The sequence below is a fragment of the Podarcis erhardii genome (assembly GCF_964252035.2).
Source record: "Podarcis erhardii genome assembly, chromosome: 5".
Classification (NCBI taxonomy): Eukaryota; Metazoa; Chordata; class Lepidosauria; order Squamata; family Lacertidae; genus Podarcis; species Podarcis erhardii.
In genome coordinates this window covers 50,731,541-50,747,264 of record NC_138509.1, presented here as the reverse complement: position 1 = coordinate 50,747,264, position 15,724 = coordinate 50,731,541, and the positions used below count along the sequence as shown (strand labels likewise).

General features: G+C 40.5%; 1 protein-coding gene across 35 annotated transcripts in view; it reads right to left on the bottom strand.

Moving 5' to 3' along the window:
- ABLIM1 (actin binding LIM protein 1) overlaps positions 1 to 15,724 on the bottom strand; it is a 204,450-nt gene that overhangs the window by 77,255 nt on the left and 111,471 nt on the right. For all 35 annotated transcript variants that reach the window (XM_081863702.1, XM_081863704.1, XM_081863680.1 and 32 more), the window contains 2 exons: positions 10,774 to 10,957; positions 9,479 to 9,588 (listed from right to left, as the gene is read on the bottom strand). In XM_081863702.1, the coding sequence (XP_081719828.1) occupies positions 9,479 to 9,588; positions 10,774 to 10,880 (217 nt within the window). In that variant the 5' untranslated portion in view covers positions 10,881 to 10,957. The remainder of the gene's footprint in view (positions 1 to 9,478; positions 9,589 to 10,773; positions 10,958 to 15,724) is intronic.

The window sequence follows — 15,724 nt, the reverse complement described above, 5'->3', positions numbered from 1 at the left end:
ATCAACACACACCAACTGATGTGAAGCAGCAGTCAATGAACAATGAAAGAGAAACCAGTCTAGTCACTGTGGAAAAGGACTAGTTTAATTAGTATAAAAAAAACCCCTGATCTGTGCAGTTCAAACTATTCATGGAACCTTTTGAGTGTAAATGCCCAGAAAGGCATGGGTTACAACAACATTATCTTGTGCCAATGTAGCTACTGGAACCTCTTGCACTTATATTGTAATGAAATATCATGTGTTGTCATGTGAGAAGAATTTTTACCCTGGCTACAAGTTTCACAAACCCACAAAAAGCCAATTAGACTTCCCAAAGCCACTGTTTTTATTTATTATTTATTCCCTGTAACATGTTTTGCATAACTCCAAAAGCATGCAAAAATACTCTCCAAATCAATGAAGTGATGTCAGTGAATGTTGGACTAGCTTGTTATACTGCAACTCTTAAATTATAATTTCCTTGTAGCGTCTAGCTGCTGGACAGGATACTGAACTAGAAAAAACACTGATTTAACCAGTGAAATGAACACTGTCATTGTGTCTTACTTGTGAGCTTTCCAGAGATGTTTCACTGGCCAGATCAGTAGACAGAATATCAAGTTAGAAGGACCATCAGTCTGATCCTGGATGACAGTCTTTATATTCAGACAGTACAGGTCAGGTGTCCCCAAATGGTATTGACTCATAGTAAGCACAAGCCCTGAGTTGCATATATTTTGGTTAAAAATGAAAGTGCTCCAGGGTGACCTTACAATGTCCAAAAGATCTCCTATTTGATGCCCAACAGCCAGGAATTTGAACTGGCCATCAAGAAATATGAAGCTGCTCTGTGTTGTTCCAAGATGCAAATGTATTCAGACTATGGACAGTGAAGAGATTACTTCTTCCTATCTGCATCACTTGCATAGGTGCTCTGTTCCCTTGGGGTGCCTCAGGGTTTGCTGACTGTATATTTATAGGTATTTTTAATTGTTTAATGTTCCCCTACATTGATTAAGCAGTTTATACATTCCTTAAAATATAATCATCTTCCTCCACCAAACTTAGCCACTATAATGGACCCATCCAATGATCTATCATGTACAAATGTGGAAAAAAGAATCCCACAGTTCCATTTATCTGTACCTTGTTTTGATAAAGAGAGCTATAGATGAGACCCCATATTACGAAATGCACAATAATGCAGAGCCCATCAGCCAAATAGCATCAAGAAATAAATCTGTCAAAGAAAATGCTTCAAAGCCAATTTATTTTACTTTTGCTAAGAGCAAAACAAATCCTTGCCAGCAGCTACAGAAGAGCCTTGCCATCAAAAGTGGCATGCATACAACAAAGGGACCCAATTTCCTCAGGGAAATGAGCTTCATCTTCTAACAGAGTAACGATCTGAAGCAAGTTTTACTTGACGTCCAAAGTAAAAGCTTATTTTTTGAATTGTGAAAAATATCTTGATTTGTGTCTTTCAAATAGTTTACATGGAGGGGGGGAATCCAATTATATGGCAGTATAAACAAAATTATTGCCCCCCTACCACTACAAAAAAGCATTTGTGTGTGTGTGTGTGTGTAGTTACTTACTTAAATAGTATTATCAAGCTTAAAAACAGAAATAGATGATAGTCTGGGCATAACTGGCTACATCAGAGGTTTTCAAGTTTTCTATTTCCAGAGAACATTTTGCACATCAACTTATCTCCTGAGAATCTCCTGAGCATATGCCACAGAAACCATGCACGCTCCAGTGGATTATGGAGCATGTTTTAGGGTGCATGTTCTACAGCTGGTGAGACTTATCATAGCACCTGGTGGACAGCTTGACAATTCCAGAACACAGCTTCATGGTTGCACATTTTAAGGCAAGGCTGGGATACCTGTGGTCCTCCAATTGTTGAAGGACTACGGTTTGTACCATTAGCTATGCTGGCGAGAGACTACTAGAGCTACAGCCCACCATCACCAGGAGGACCGCAGCTTCTACATCACCATGCTAGGGGAGGTCCATAAGGATGAGATTGTCCGCTATTATTATTATCATCACCCTTTGTTTTTCTTCATCATTACTGTACAATTCTCTGAAACACCTTTTGGCAAGCATTGTTATTAATAGTTTGCTTTACTCCCTTATCAGTCCTTCATACAACGACTGCTTATAACTCAAAACAGACAGGTTTTTTTTTGGCCAAACACACAGCAGCTCTTAAAGGTCTAGTTTTATGTTAGCATATTCAAACCCACATCAATCGGAAGAATTCAACTGCAGGTATCATGCTCCTGGACAGTCTTTGTGCCATTGTACTTAATGAATATACAGAGCAACTAACTGAACAGTGGGGCACAGTCCCATCTAGTGGAGTTCTAGGCAATCAGTATACATGCCCTTGTACTAACTGAAGAGCTGGCTCACTGATGAGGTGGGATGAAGCGCCAGTCACAGCACACACACACACACACACACACACACACACACACACACACACCTTGCAAGAACACTCCCCCCTCTCACCCAGTCTGTGAGAGCAGGGAGGTTCCGGCATGGTGCATTGCTGCTCCTCTTTCCCACCTCTGGGATGGAGAAGATGCTCTGCAACACCTTGTGGAACGCTTCCTCCTCCCACTGCGACTGCAAGAGGGGAGGTGTTCTGCTGCTGAGCTTTGCCACTGAGCAGGAAGGGAGGTTTGACAAGGGAGAAGTGCTTCCCAAAGCTCCCCCAGCCCAGCCCAGCCCAGCCCAGCCCAGCCCAGAAGGGTGGCAAGGCTTTGCACTGGCTGCTTCTTAAGAAACCCGCACAAAGCCTCCCTGATGGATGGGAAGGGAGCTTCATAAGACATTTCTCCTTAAGGAGAAGCGCTTTCCAAAGCTTTCCCACCCCAGCCTGGAGGAGTGGTGAGGCTTTCCAAGGGATTCGTCTTTCTGAGCCTTTGCAAATCCTTGTCACTGGGCATGTGGGGGTGGGGATTCTACAGGAGCCTTTTCACCTCAGATGCCAAAACGTCTTCAGCCACCCCTGACTAACTGTACAAATGTGCAGTTTGGGGTTATATGCTAGTCTGAAAGCACAAAAGTCTTCTCTATCAACACCCCTCAAAAAACTCCCAGAACTCCCAGTGAACTGTTGCCAAGGCCCATCAGAATGCAACACTTTAAGAAACAGGGGACAGAGAGGAAATCTGCTACCTTTGGCCTTCGTGCAGCAGTATGGGAATATGAATACCTCGCAACAGAAGTTTTCGACGGAAGACAGTGCTGCAGGAGACATAACTAAAAGTGATCCATTGCAGGGATGGCATTTTTGGGAAACCAACTTGGATTTATATTTACTGTTTGTTTCTACATGCCATTTAATATATTAAGATGTGATGGTGGAGGATTAGAACACGCATATTTGAGACTAGAGATATATATCTCATATCATTTCAAAAAGCAGCTGAGGGCAGAGTCAGAAAAAGGGGATAATATTGCTTGGGGATCTAATCTGACTGGTCTGTATTTTGCCAATGCCTGCAATAAAATGCTTTTTATAAAATAAATCTATTTTGACATATCATAACTGACGTTCACCATATGCAAATGTCATGCCCTATATAATCACTTTCACTGCAGGCTTTCTAAGCTATGTTCTTACAGTTTACAACACAGTGACACTTTGTTTAAACTCTGTTCTTTCAACTTACATTGACACTAATACACATACATGCAAACTTACACACCCCCAGTTGAAATAAAAAGATTTAAAGTTTCTCTGTGCAGGATCGTAATAACACAGGAAACTGAGAGACCTGGAAACCATACATTTGCACTGATAAATAGTGTGGATTATGCAATGGCTACTATAACACAGCAACAAGAGATCTATTTATTTTCAGTACCACAATATTTCCTTAGTATCAACAGATATATAGCATATGGATGCAAAATTTAAACCCTAGTGAGTGCCTGAGATTGGGCTGCACACAGCAAAACCTGGTATAACACAGCAAAACAACACACACAAACATCGGGGGTGGGGAGAGATCTTACTACAGTCACCATAAATCATGTACACTGTTATGACCATGCAAAACCAGCCCAGAAAATCACCAATAACATACGAAAAATTCATAACATAGCAAGATACAATGGGTGATCTTCATGAGCTTTTGTGTATACAAACTACAGCTTATAGTGTGGTATACTCATCTGAAAATTCATTCATTTTGAATAAATCATGTAAAGCATTAGGCAGGCTACACTCCAAACTTGCAAACCATATTCCATTATATTCTCACTAAAGCACAGTGATATGGCAACCTTCTACCTCCTCTGCTTCTGAATACCAGTTGCTGGAAACAGCAGAGTGGTGAGTGCTATTGTTGCTCAGGTCCTGCTTGTGGTTTTCCCACAGGCTTCTGCTTGAGAGCAGAATACTAGACTAGATGAGTTGTCAGCCTGATCCAGCAGGCTCTTCTTATGTTCTTACACTCTTATAATGTTGTTCCCATGGATCCCTTTACCCATATAAATATACAGCACAGCAGCATGGTGTGTGGGAGGGAGGGATGTAGGTCACCATTAACACAGTGCCATTTACTGAAATTTAAGATATCTTTTTTACTTCTCCTCTGAGAAAAATTTCATTGTTGTGTATATAGAGAACAATAATCCACTGATGTTTAGTCTCCAAGAGTATGAGATATATCTCACTGGGGACTTGATTAATCCTTTCAGGGACAAAAAAACACGCAGCAGGATTTCAAGGTCTGTCTTATCCAGGCCTTGAACAGGGCAATTTACCAGTGGCTCCCTATCATCTTATGAATGCCTTGTTCACTTAATGTATGATAGGTGAACCTGTTTCTCTCTGGCAGATATTTAATAGTATACCTTTTTGGCACACAAACACTTAATGTGGAGAGAACACAAGAGCATTACAAGGACAAGGCAGGGCAGTCTTAAGTATTATAAATCTGAGGGAGCTATAGGTTTTTCTGTCTCTCACACACATTTTTTTAAGGGTGTGTGTGAGAGCAGAGAAATAATTTATATATGGCTGGCAGGCAAAAAAAGAGAGTGAGATGGAGCCTGGATATGTCATGACTGGCAAAACTAAACCTGTAGAACCACAATTAGGGTTGCGTTCGTTCCCAGGAGATCTAATAGTAATTGATGCAATTGTTTCAAACTACAAATATAAAGAACTGATTTCAAAGGATGCTATCAACAAATCTGTCTTCAAGAAGATGGAAAATTGTGAGTACATATCGAGTGATAAAACTGGGCCTATTGCCTGATTCTGAGAGTGTTGACTTACCCCTGAGCCAATTGTGCAATTTTATAAATGTTGTACTGAGCAATCAAACCCTAGATCTTTAAAGTAAATTCAAGGTGTTAGGCAATAAACCAAATGCACTCTGTAAGTAAATTTAATATGCATTTTAAGCAAGTGTGCTAATGGGGGGTGGAGAAGAGATAGCTTTCCCACTTGTAGCACATAGAAACCTCTTAGATCCATGATATTTTGATCCCTCTCAGTGTACAAGAAGATCTAATTTGCTTCCAAAGCAGCTCCTTTTCAAATTCTATTCTATTTCAAATCTTTAGTAGATTTAGGAAATCTTTCATTCTAAACAGTGGAAAACCATGACAATATGACTGAACAATAAAGACTCTAGTTCAGGGATAGTCAAAATGCTGCGCACCAGAAGATACTGGACTACAACCACTATCATCCTTGATCCTTGGCCATGCTTGTTGGTGTTGATGGGAGTTGGAGTCCAACAACATACAGAGGGCACCATAGTAGCATAATTTTGATGTTCCATGTCTGGGGATCTCTGTTCACAAAGAGAATATGGACACAGGGAGATGCTATTGTTGTGGTCTGGAAGTGAGCCAGAGTATTAAAGATTTTCACTCTTCATTTCAGGCAAAGAAGAGGCATCATTCCAGTCATAAATTGTTACCAGGTTAAAGTAATATTTTGGAGCTGATCTTTGGAACAGACAATAGAGCTCTGTTTTGCTTGTTTGGTTTTTGCTTTCACTACAAAGACCGGTTTCCATTTCAATTAGTGTGCAAACTGGGACAGTAACCAAGATGACTAAGCTTTGGACTCAGAATGTTCAGTGGTGGCTGGATCTCTTCTCTCTCCATAAACAAAGAAATAAAGGCAGAGCTCTCATGCTCATGGACAGAAACAATGCAGCATCCTCATTATCAAGGTCTTTTCACAGTCAACAGGAACAAAGAAATCGTGAAAAAACATGCCATTTCTACAGAAGCATGTATGTGTTAGAGGAATTCCAAAGAAGAAGTGTCAAAAAGTCTCTGCAGACAAGTATTCTGCATTTACTACATGACAAACAGCTTGATTTTATTTCAGAACCCATTGTATAGCATTTATACATTCTTAACAAGCTTAACTTCATAAAATTAGAACAGTCTTCATGCTTATAATAGATCTCATAAGATTGAGGGGATGGAGCAGTAAATTGAACCTGTGTACCCCTAAATTCCTGAGCAGTACTCTTTCCCAAATTATTTTCCTCCTCCTCATTTTCATTCAGTATGTGCCTCTATGGATTTTTAACCATTTCAGTTATCTTGCAATGTAGCAAATTCTGAACCCACATTTTCCTTTGACTTGGTCATGTGTGTGTGTGTGTGTGTGTGTGTGTATGAGAGAGAGAAGGGGGGGGAGGGAGAGAACACCAAGAGCTAAAGTGATCTGAAAAAGAGTGAGCTCCTGGATGGAAATGTTTATTTTTTTCTATAAGCTATTATGTAAATATCATGTTATTATATCTGACGAGTAGAGACCATAGTTCCAAACCATTACAATTCCCTTGGCTCTGGCCTCACAATAAAGTAACTCTGCAGTTACTGTAATCCATTACCTATAACCTTGGCATTTTCTATCTAAATGGCATTAAAATTTCAGGTTCCGGACTGATCTCCATGGACATCAGACCTGCTATCTTTCAGGCAAACTGAACAAAGGATCTTCATTTTAGAAGCAACCAACGAAAGGGTGAAAAGTCCGCTCACCCTTTCGGTGCTGTGGTGTTGCAGGACAGCAGAGGTTCCACTAAGGGGCCCCAATGAGGGAATTGTGGCATCGGTACCCCATCCAGATAGGTGGCAGGGGCTCTCCCCTGCCATTGTGTCATCTCCAGCCTAAGTCCTGCACATGTGATTATTCAAGGTTCCCACTCAAGAGACGACCTTATGTACATAAAGATGTGTCCTTGCTCTCTATGCAATCATTAATTGCATAGTTGTGAGCACCTGAAAACTGCTCCTGTTTTGTCGCTCCTAGGGCACTCCAAGATCCCCCCTCCCTGCAGAATGTTCCTTAGGTGTATCAATTTGCAGCGCCTCAGAGACCTTTTGAAGGCTTTTGAGCCAATGTTTCTATGTTCCATACTGGACAGTTTTCAAAAGTTGTCACTTTCAGAGTACTGTACTCCCAAGATTCAATGCATTGTCTCTTGTCAGTTTCAGTATTCCTGTCAGAAACCGATGGAAGGAAAGGATTTCCATTCAATAGCTCACTTGCTCCTTTTTTTCATTCATTCCTCTGAATTTGAAATTGATGAATTAGAAACTAATGGGGGTGCATTTATTTTACCTTCAATCTGATTATATCACTGAGTTCTGAATGACAGAGTTGTGTCATAGCCATGTATGAAAATAAACTAACTTTCTCTTTCATCACAGCTAAAATATGCAACTACCTATGCTTTTAAAAAGGAAAGACAAACACCCAATATTATCACCATAAACATACAACAGAAATTTCACTGGAAGATACAATAATCCTCTTTTATCTAAAATCTACAACTAAGGCAACTGAAAATTTTTAGCATCCTTCTTTCTCTACCTATCTCAAATAAGCTTTCTTGCTAATCTCCTAACAGCAAGTAACCAAGTAACAGAGACACATCCTATAAAAGAGATTTACTTCTAAACAGGGCTACATTACAAAACATGACTTCAAAAGGAGAGGGAAGATTGATGAGGCTTGCAGCTTTGGAATGAAGCGGAAGATCTGGAATATTTTGCACTAATTAAAATTCACCTGTCAGAGCAGGAGAGTAGGAACCATCACATGAGAGAAGAGACGTGGAAGACAAATGTTTGCCAGCTACCATTTTTCTGAAGTTTGCTTTTTAAACTCTACTCAACTTCATTTTCTAGCAGAATTAGCATCTGGTGTTCTTAGCAAAACTTGGCATTAACATTATCTTATACTTCCCTTCGACAATGACAACAGATGACCACCAGAATTTTTACGTGTATAGTGTAATCTCTCTCTCTCTCTCAACAAATGTACTCACATACTTCTTTGGATGATGGGATTTCTGGTTTACTTTGCCACTATATCTCTTAACATAATCATCACAAAATTGTTTCTTCTTTATAAACTACTGTCAACAGTTATTTACAATTTAATTCCTAAGCTGACATTAAAAAAAGGTGCAACTGCTGAAATTGTGAAGTTCTTATTTAAAAATTTAGAATCTGATTTTGAGGATCTTTTGGCATTCCTAAACTAGCAAACCAACTAGCCACAACTCATATATCCACTGCATATAACACTACAATAGGGTTATTATTTGCCAATTTCGCAACTGTAAAAATCTGGAATTTCATTCAGACTTTGAAAATGCCCCACAGTAGCTACCAAGAGGTGAGAAACGAGTGATCAGCCATCACTACCAGTAACTGCCAGCAGTACTGAGAGATTTTAAAAACCTCAAGTGGCAATTCAGGATGGCTGAAATGTTTGTACTTAGAAAACAGAAAAGAGCTAATCCTTTCCTGTAATGTTTTACTCTTTTTCCAATCAGTCCAAGTATTGACATGACCAAAATATCAGGAGATACAAGTAATTATTATAAAACACTTGTAGAGAGTGTCTAGTTGATGTACTCCAAAAGCTGAGCGTTACCAGAGGTCATGGCTTTGGGGAAAGGGAAGGGGAAACACATGGTGTACAGAAAATCAAATTAAATATTGTATTAGATACAAATTTTCCATCACAATAAGGAAACTGTGAGATCAAATGTTATGTTACCACGCTCTAGACTTCAGGTCATTTTCAGCTTTCTAAAATTCTTTTTATACGTAGCCATTACTTGAAACATTGCAAATTCACTTTCACTTTTTTCTTTTAATGGGAATTGCAGCACTTACACCAACAGGGCAAAACTAGGTTGTATATTCTCTGGAGCATCTATTATCAAAAGCACTAGGGACTAGAATGCATTTTGAGAGAAAAGACATGTCATGGGATCAGCTCAAGAGACTAATTCACAAAATACCTTCTCCATGCATGGTTAAAAATGTAGTGCTCAGATTTCCAGAATGCAGAACTGAGCAGCCCCAGAAACAAATCAGCACCGCTCAGGTTAGACTGAACAAATGGTACAAAATAGAGAGGAGGCTATCCAAGAGTTCAATTTTGTAGTTTAGGAAAAGATTACAGAGTACTTACTGCTGGAACTGGAGAGTTCTTTTGGGCTGGATGACATAGGCTGAGCACACATTTGACAGAGACAGTCTCTTCCATTAAAGGTAACCCGGTCTCCTGGTGGGAAAGGACGTCTGGAGAACGAAAGAACAGAAGGATTTTAATTCAAGGTTATCTGTGCAGTTTCATTCTTTCAGTCTCTTTCTCATCTCTCTTCAGCCGCCGCCTTTGGTGCAAATCAATATCTCGCAGGAATGTGGGCCAAAAATGTTCAAAATGCAACACTGGCAAAGCCAGGAACTTGGAGAAAATCCAAAAGACTAAATGCACCTCCACTGGAAGAGAAGCAGATGTTAGATGAGACTGACTGATAGTTTCGCTTCAAAAAAATATATATCACAGGAACAGTATGAAGAGGTTGTTCTTTTAAAAGTCTAGCCTAAATGAAGGTTTTCATTTGGGAAATAGGGCCAGTGGACTTTCTATGTTCATGCAAAAATCAACCACTTAGCAGTATTTTGCATTCTGGACATCCAGCTTCTTTTAAATAAGTTAAGAAAGCTTAGTTTGTTAGAGCATGGTCTGATAATGCCAAGGTTGCAGGTTCAGTCCCCATAAGGGACAGCTGCATATTCCTGCATTGCAGGTAGTTGGACTAGATGATCCTTAAGGTCCCTTCCAACTCTATGATTCTATTATTCTAAGTGCTGATCAGACGGCTCATGCTCAGCAACTGATGTGCTCAACCAGCCCCATAGTTTGAGCAATTTCTAATCTTCTCAACAGTCACAGAGTAGTGTAGGTCCCCTGGGAACAGCACTGAACTACAACCTTTCACATAAGAAGGAAAAGCTTACAGCACCAAGTATTCCCAGGCAGCCTTCCAATCAAGTACTAACCAGGAATGATTCTCGCTTAGTTTCCAAGCTCCAATGTACTCAGAATTATATTCACACTTAACCCTTCACAGTATAGTAACTGGAAAAGAGCTTTCATGAATTAAAATTGTCTTCCAACCCAGGAGTAGAAAGATGATATTGTTGCTGTTATTGTTATTGAATAATAATAATAATAATAATAATAATAATAATAATAATAATTTGGTTCTGTGTCACTCAGCTTCAGGGGCAAATAGTGGTGAGGACAAAGAGAGTATTTTCAGCAGGAAAATAGTATTAGGGAGAAGGTTACCCCTCCCCCCCACTATTTACCATTTATATAATGTTTTAACATGCATGTAATTTTTAACATGCATCTCTTACTTTGCATTGGTACTGTCTGCAGTCCTGAAGTGGTTTATCTAACATCAGATGACTTACTTGCATACAGTGCAGGCAAAGCAGTTAGGATGATAGGTCTTCCCAAGAGCAGTTACAACTTCTCCTTCCACAAACTCCCCACAGCCATTGCATCGGGTCCCGTACATCCGCTGGTAATCCACAGTACAAAGGTAATCTCCATTCTTAATGAAAAAGCCACCTTGAGCTAAGTCGCACCCGCACACTGTAGAGGAAAAACAGCAACAACAACCAATCAAACAAACAAGAACAACAATCAATAGAACATCAAGGAAGTGAAAAGTGCATTTGTTCATGAGTGGCTGGTGGAACAGAATATTATGAGGGATGTACTGCCATGCCAGTGGCAGCCCACAGAGGAACGCGATATGGCTTTGGAGGCACCACTCAGCCGTGGTGCAAGCAGAGGCTTGGAGTCACCTGCAAATCCCAGTGCCTATCTATAGCAGTGGGGGTATTCATGTTATATTATTGCATATTATATTATAATATAATATTAGTTTATAAAAGCAGAAATCATTACGAATTCAAACTGCAACTGTCAGTTCTCCCCCACCCCAATCTTAATTTTGGTGAAGATAAGGCCACACAAAACTCACCCTTGTTGTTTGCAAAACTGATTTCAAGCATATCAGAAAGTAGGCCCAGTGCTAATTAATTCAGTGGATTTTTAACAATTCAGTTCTTCAGGGATCACCCAGTTAGCTACTATTCATATTGTATAGAACTTTGTATATTAAAAGTTCTATACAATATGAATAGTAGCTAACTACTTCATTATCAATATCTCATTCACTCATTAAAATTATTTTTAATGTGAGCTCTCACCACCTTACAGAATCAGAGTGAAGCAGAGAACCAGTTAGTCTATGCCCTATCCAGAAATTCAAATCCAAGGCTCCACAATCTATCCATGTCAAATACTACCCGTCCCTTTTGCAGAATTCCATATTTTATCCTCCCTCTGTTTTACCAAAGTTATCCTACCAAAGTATTGAGTTCTGAACATCTGTCAGCACATTTATATTAACAATTCTGCAATCCAGTGAGGAAGTAGCTACAATTACTCTCCTGATTTGAAAGAGGAATGAGCTGACAGCTAAGGACAAGTCATTGTTTCCTCCTTGTCACCTAACACTATTCCCCTCACTACACTCTATATCCTCTCAGTAGGTAATACAAATTGTTATATCTTGTTGAAAGATGGAGGCATCTGGCTTGCCATGTCTGAAATGAGAATGCTGGACTAAATGAACCTTGTCATGTTTTCTTATGAGTTGGGAGCTTAGCTTCCCAAATGAGCTAATGCACTAGTGCTTCTCGTTTCAAGAGATCATCTCTATGAGGCTCTTAGCGGGATGACTTCAGTAGCCTCCTTCACAGTATAACTTCACAGTATAACTCAAAGCTACTTTACAATGATGACACTGTCATCTCCAGTTACAAGATGCTCTGGAATGGCTGGTCTTGTTGGCTTAAAGAATATACACAAAAAACAACCAAGTATATACAGCATACCCCATTATGCTTGACATATTGGGCAACATGTTTCCCCACAGATTAGCATATACTGTACCATCATCGTTTTATAAAGGGAGTCTGCATACTAACCAATCCGCTACAGAATACTCTGCATCTGAACAACTTATGCAACCTTAATCACTATTTCATGGCCATATTGTAAGCAATAAATAATTTGTTTTTAATAAGCCTATATGTATTATTATTCAAATACAATTCAAAATCAGCATGTAAAATGGAGTAAATCCAACCACAGCTTTCCTTCTGATTCTGATATAATTCAGCATTATGCACCCATGTTATAGAGTAACACTGAGGGAAAAAATATTTTGGGGTAACAAGGAAGACCAGACAGTTTCCCTCACAATCGAATAAACCTGGTGTTCACCTCTATGAACATGAGTGATCTGACACTAAGTCAAAGTGACACAAAAGAAGTGCCATGGTCGGATCACCTCCTGGAGCAACTGGTCTTCTCCGCAACCCTTCCCCTCTGCAGGGAGGTGGGACTGATTCAGGTGGTCTGCCCCTGCCACTTAATGGATCCAAATGGTTTCCAAAGAGTGGCAGGGGATGTTTTATCCCATGTTGACGGCCTTTCAGCTGAATCCTGACAAGACAGAAGTACTGTTTTGGGGGGATGGGGGGTGGGCAGGTGTGGGGGACTCCCTGGTCCTGAATGGGGTAACTGTGCCCCTGAAGGATCAGGTGCGCAGCCTGGGAGTCATTTTGGACTCACAGCTGTCCATGGAGGTGCAGGTCAATTCTGTGTCCAGGGCAGCTGTCTACCAGCTGCACCTGGTACGCAGGCTAAGACCCTACCAGCTGCAGACTGTCTCACCAGAGTGGTGCATGCTCTGGTTATCTCGCACTTGGACTACTGCAATGTGCTCTGTGTGGGGCTACTTTTGAAGGTGACCTGGAAACTACAACTAATCCAGAATACGGCAGCTAAACTGGTGTCTGGGAATGGCTGCCGGGACCATATAACGCCTGTCCTAAAGGATCTTCATTGGCTCCCAGTGTGTTCCCGGGCACAATTCAAAGTGTTGGTGCTGACATTTAAAGGCCTAAATGGCCTTGGCCCAGTATACTTGAAGGAGTGTCTCCTCCCCCATCGTTCAGCCCAGACACTGAGGTCCTCCTCTGAGGGTCTTCTGCTTATTCCTTCACTGTGAGAAGTGAGGTTACAGGGAACTAGGAAGATGGCCTTCTCAGTAGTGGCACCCTCCCTGCAGAACACTTTCCCTACTGATGTCCCTACTGAAGACATCTGAAGGCAGCCCCGTATTTGAATGTTTGATGTTTTAGTTATATGCTGTGAGCTGCCCAGAGTGGCTGGGGATACCCAGCCAGATGGGTGGTGGTGGTGGTGGTGGTTGTTAACAGGATCCCAAATCAGCTTTAAATGCTAAGTTTGCCAACATTGCATAATGAAAAATTAGTAATGGTCAAAAGTTTCAACCGTTTTACACAAGAGAGAGTTAGATTTTTCTGTTTCCCAAAATACTCTGCTTAATTATCCAGAAAAACAAACCATGCAAACCCTTTCCCAAAAAGCAATCCAAGTACATAAGGTTTTATTAAAGTCCATGTACGTGGGAAATATCCCAATACTGTATTGCATTAAATGAATGAGGAAAACAAGACTGTTATGATCACAATATCACAATTAGCAAAACCTTCCAAAATGCAGTATGGTTTGACAAACCAAACCATATAGAACAAAGTAGTACTGGGTATATCATAAGACAAATGCATCTCAGGTCACCACATGGAAACAAAAGAATCTGATCATTCATTAATAATCAGGCAATCCTTGGCTCCTTTAGGAGGAAGGCTAGAATATAAATCTAATAACAAATAAAGAGGCTGTATTCACACTGAGCAGGCACACAGGGCACCTCGGCACAGTCTTGCACACTAGAGTGAAATGTACTCCCTTTATATTTAAATGATAGTAATCATTTATAAATGTGAAACTGTACATATAAATTAACGTGTGCAAATTAATGAAAAGCTATGACCCCTTTCAGCCCATTTCTGAGTGATGCAGTTCTCTTTTTCTTGGGGGAGATGCTTCAGCGGTCACCCTAGCATCCCTAGAAGTTGGGTGGGGGTGTTTACATAATTTGTGTTCACAAATGGCAAAATAAATTTGGATTGCCTTCTGTTACTCAGGAAAAGTCAGTCAGTCAGAACTGAAACCTCTGATAAGGACTTGTAATTTCTAATGCCTTAACTGCTAATAAAAGCTCACATTGCTAAAAATGGATACGATACTACACTCCCTAAATTGATGGAAATATATAGAATGCCTTCTCCTCCTTTGGGCTTACACATAGCTAGGAACTCACTGTGGAGAGATCACTGCTCCAGGTTATAAAGGGAGTTAGAGTAAGGACAGAAGATGAAAGCAGTCCAAATTTAGAGCCTTCCCAGGGATGGCAAATCCTCATTAAATGCACTTGCGAGTTGCATGTTCTCAGAGAGGGGATTGAAAGGTACAGTCCGAGAACTTTCCCCAGCAGTACACTGTTATAAATTTGGATACCAAATCCAAATTTATAACAGTGGGCTGGCATAACACACAGATGAATCCAATTTCTTCCTACTCCTTTCTGCAGGCTAGAACTGGATTTTAATAGCCGTGCCCCACATTCAATTCACACAGAGTACAGAGGAGGAATAGCTTTATAAACAGAGCAGAGAAGCAGCAGCAATTTCTAAGTGTGTGTCCCATTTAAGGGACTTTAGGGCTGGCTGGTGTTACTCTCAAAACAATTAGCTTTTCAGCAGTCTTATGCAGTTTGGGAGGTCCTCCCCCACTCTTCCTAAACAGAAAACACTGGTCACTTCCTCCAGCAGAGCTCCCGCGCCCCCGCCCCCCGCCCTGCAGAAAAGCTCAGCACTTTCCCCCTCTGGCATTTGAAGCTGTCAGGATTTGTTAATAAGTATGGATGACAACTCAGCCACATGCACTACAAAACAGTAGATCCATCTTCCTTTCTCTCTCTTGCCTTTTTGGTATCCATCCAAGATAATCAGCACTAATAACTTAGGCCATTTTAAATGTTGTTTCGGTGTTAACTTGGCCATGCATTGTTTACACAATGTAATATATAATGTCTGAAAGCCCAGTCAATTAGCAAATAACTATTAAAAAACCTGTGGGCAGGCTTTGACCATCTGCATGAATATGTCACATGGACAGAACACTGAAGTCATGAAATGCGATCCTAGAAAACAGTGGGAAAAGTAATACCGTGGTACCTCTGGTTACAAACTTAATTCGTTCCGGAGGTCCGTTCTTAACCTGAAACTGTTCTTAACCTGAGGTACCACTTTAGCTAATGGGGCCTCCTGCTGCACCACTACCACATGATTTCTGTTCTCATCCTGGGGCAAAGTTCTTAACCCGAGGTACTACTTCCAGGTTAGCGGAGTCTGT